We start from the raw sequence: 4,142 nt of genomic DNA on the forward strand, positions 1-4,142 counted from the left end.
TTTCCAAGGCAGTATCTCTACAGAAGTAGATTGTCCAGTCTTCTGTCCAAGGAGTGGCTGGTGGGTTTGAACCACCAGCCTTTGGGTTAGCAGTCAAATGCCTTAGGCACTATGCTACCAGATTGCCCAACCTTCCTTCCAAGGAGTGGCTGGTGGGTTTGAACCGCCAGCCTTCTGGTTAGCAGTCAAATGCCTTGGGCACTACACCACCAGAGCTCCCAATTTGTACTGCCATAAATGTCAGTTTAGTAGTAGTTGATATCTTATGAAGATATCTAAGATCTGAATTGGGTCTTCCCTTTGAAAACTAAGAATGCGAGTTAACTATCATACTCAGTGCTTCCTAGTCGAGGTCCATACATATTCATACCTCCAAGTTTTATCAAAGGGAGCCCTGGTGGCATAGTGGTTAAAGCATTCAGCTGTTAACCAAAGGGTCAGCAGGCACTCCATGGTTGAAAGATGTGCTTTCTGTAAAGAAACCTGGAAACCTTACAGTTCTAGTCTTCCCTAAAGAGTTGCTATGAGTCGAAATCAACTCGATGGCAGTAGGTTTTGTTTTTGCTTCTTGGTATTTATTCTAGGTTGGCTGTATCCCTTCTACCCAAGATACTTTCTCTTTTTATTCCATCTGCCTGGATTCTCCCAATTTTTCAACACCTCTCTTAATTGTCATGTTTCCTGATCCCTTGAACCAAAAGCCATCTCTTCTGAACTCCCACAGCTTTTCTCTGCAGTCTTTTGTGCCAATAAACACTTTCTGCTTTGTACTATATTCTTTAGGTATGGTAAATTCTCTTCTACTATGAGTATCCTTGAAAGGAAGGTACATGTTTAATTCAGTCTTGTAACCCACAGAACATTTAGTGCGTTGCCATGAATTTAGAGGGAAGCATTCAACTTTTTTTAGGCACTATGTGTCACATACTACCTTATGTTATATTAGGGGGAAAAAAAACAGCAATAGTAGAGGCCTGTTCTAAATCTAACAGACATGTAAACAGATAAGTAAAATGTAACTGTGATATTGTAACAAGGGATGAACAGTGTGCTGTGAGAGGATGACTATGCATGCTGGAAATTGCTGATTCCATACTAGTTGCCATTGAGTCGATTCCAACTCATGGTGATCCCACAAAATACAGGTTAGAAAATCAAGTCTTGACTTTCAAGATTTTCAAAGGTAGTATAATAAATCTGTTACCAGTAAGTCAATTCTGACTCAGAGCCACCCTACAGGACAGAGTAGAACTGCCCCATAGGGTTTCGAAAGCTGTAAATCTTTACAGAAGCAGAATGCCACATCCCATCCCTCTCCTACAGAGCAGCTAGGGGCTCTAAGAAGTGACTTTTCAGTTAGCAGCCTAGCACTTAACCACTGCATCACCAGGGAATCCATCAGTGATAGGGGCATCTTAACCTTACGCAAAATATCTTACATGATCCAAAACTAACATTTCCTGTATGTACCCCTACTTAGATACAAGAAGAGCAAATTTTCCCCTATTGTCAATATGCCAAGCCAAAAACCAAACTCAATGCCATCAAGTCAATTCCAACTCATAGTGACCCAAAGGGTAGAGCCCCATATGGTTTCCAAGGCTGTAATCTTTACAGAAAAGACTACCTCATCTTTCTCCAGTGGAGCAGTTGGTGGGTTCAACCTGCCTTTTGGTTAGCAGCTGAACACTTAACCACTGCAGGCTTCTTGCAAGGAAGGTTGGGCAATCTACTTCCACAGTGATACTGCCTCAGAAACCCAAGGAGGGGTCACTGAGTCGGACCCAACTCGATGGCAGTGAGTTTAGTTTTAGTTATTGCCAGTACAGCCCTCTGAAATAAGCAGGTCTCATTATCTTTTAACCAATTGGCTCACCTCACCTTCTCACATTTTCTGAATTGTACACAATTTCCATATGGCATGTGCCACCTCCATATCCACACTCTGCCCATCAAATCTACTTAACTTTAAAAGGTTCTTCTCAAGGCCTACTTCCTATCTGAACTCTCCCCATCACATGATTACTACATCCTTCAACTGTACTGTACTACTATCTGTACCCTTCTTTTTAAATTTTAACATTGACTGATACATTACATTACCTTTCCCTATTAATTCTTGACTTTTTATAAAACTTGGAGTTAAGCAGAACTGGTTTCAAATTCCAGTTCTGCTACTACCTTCTAATGTAAAGCTGGGCAAGTTACTAAACTTCCTGAACCTTAGTTTCCTCATCTTTAAAATAAAGATTTAATGACGTGTACAAAACACCTAGTACACATACATATATGTACAAGCATACCTATGAATTTAATTTCATTACTCTCATTTTCCTAATACATCTCCTAGAAGCGAGATGCAGGCGCTCTTGGTTTTACCGAAGCAAGAACAATAAAACAAAAGCAAAATGGGTACTAAAAATGGAATGAGTTAGCTAATGAAAAGAGGCCTCACAACTTTTGATTGTGTCCTCAAGGCAACTCACCCAAAACAGTCTCACTAGAATTTCTGTTACATAATATGTCTCCTATTGAAATACATGAAAAACTGAGGCAAAGATACAACCTAGGTACGGTGGTCCTAAGCTGATGGCCCTAACACTGTCATCTTTCCCAAGTCTAATTGTCTCAGAGCAAACCTGACGCTGTATAAAGGTCATGAGAGGAAATGTCTTCTATACATAAAGCAAGTTACATATATATATATATATATATATATATATATATATACACACACACATGCACATATAGATATAGATATATATACATATATACACACACACATATATACACACACACACACACACATATGAATGAATGTGCATCATCTTTCTGGAGCAACCGCAACCACTTCTGCAAATGTCAGATTCAGAAGAGAAAGTCTAAATGGGATAGGAGCTGAATCATCAATTTAAAACAATCAACCACTGCCACACCCCAACCCCTGGAATACTGACACTACCGCGATCTTCTCCAGTGAGTCCCGAGCAACCCATACTCAACCCCTACCCCAGCTTTCCTGAAGTCCCCACCTCCAACGGGTACCCTCCGATGCATGTCCGCCACTCAGGGTTCCCAGTTGCACCCTCGGCTCTGACTCGAAGGCAAGTATCCTTTAAACTGTGGTCCCCACACCAGCCTCTCTAATCAGGCTCCTACCACGCCTGACGCCGGCACTCACCCGGGCAGTGACCTTATACACAGTGTAGCCCTTCGGGTGTCGCTGGGGCTCGGTGACAGTGTAGAAACGGGCCAGGTCCGCACCCCACTCCCGGGAAGAGCTCATCCTCCCGCCGCCTCTGCCTCCACAGCCCGCTGGGGACCATCAGGGCAGTTCGGAGCCACCGCGGTCCCGGCTCCCCAAGCAGCCGCAAAGCCGCGAGGAGGCGGTGGCTCCACAGCGGCGCTTCTGCCGCGCAACTCTGCTTCCGGGTAGGCAGGGAAGCTTCCGGGTCAGGCCCATCCAGAATCCTGGAAGAAGAGAGATCCACTTAAGAGTCTGACCCTCATCTCGGTCTGGGCTTGATATGTGACATGGTCGCACAACCACTTCTGTCACTGCAGAGGGCTTAGGCGCTCTCCACTAAGTCTGATTGTGGGCTAACTCAAGACACCTTATAGATTTTGTGAGATCCCTCCCCAAGCCCACCTGGGTAAATTTCTGTGGGATCGTAGGAATAGAAGAATACCTCAGCCTTGCCTGTTCTTTTCCTTCCATATTCAAGATCTAACATTTTTAATACCCGCAGCAACATCTCAGCTCTCTCACAGATATATCCTTTATTTCTAAGAATAATCCCCAGCCCCTGTGCACCTTTCCTTATACCACACCTGCAAGACAAACTCTTATTCCTAAATCAATCTTAAAATTCATCCGCTCAGATGCTAAAATCTAGAGACTAAGTCTGGCCGGAAAAAAAAAAAAACACCCTGCCGTGGAGTCTGGCAGGACTCACAACGACCCCTCCTTAGGTTTCCGAGGTGATACCACTATGGAAGTAGATTGCCCAACCTTCTTTCCGAGGAGTAGCTGGTGGGTTTGAACCGCCAGCTTTCTGGTTAGTAGTCAAAAATATTACACGACTTTTCAAACCACTACACAGACAGAGTTTCTTGTTTGATCACTGTTCACTACTTAGAAC

General features: G+C 43.6%; 1 protein-coding gene across 1 annotated transcript in view; it reads right to left on the reverse strand.

Annotated features, from left to right (window-relative positions):
• RPS6KC1 (ribosomal protein S6 kinase C1) overlaps positions 1-3,286 on the reverse strand; it is a 315,271-nt gene extending 311,985 nt beyond the window's left edge. The window contains exon 1 of the mRNA XM_007952634.2: positions 3,182-3,286. Coding sequence (XP_007950825.1) covers positions 3,182-3,286 — 105 coding nt within the window. The remainder of the gene's footprint in view (positions 1-3,181) is intronic.
• Between the last annotated feature and the right edge of the window lie 856 nt (positions 3,287-4,142).

This window comes from Orycteropus afer, unplaced genomic scaffold (assembly GCF_000298275.1).
Source record: "Orycteropus afer afer isolate SDZICR_OR568_19922 unplaced genomic scaffold, OryAfe1.0 scaffold00013, whole genome shotgun sequence".
NCBI classification, from domain to species: domain Eukaryota; kingdom Metazoa; phylum Chordata; class Mammalia; order Tubulidentata; family Orycteropodidae; genus Orycteropus; species Orycteropus afer.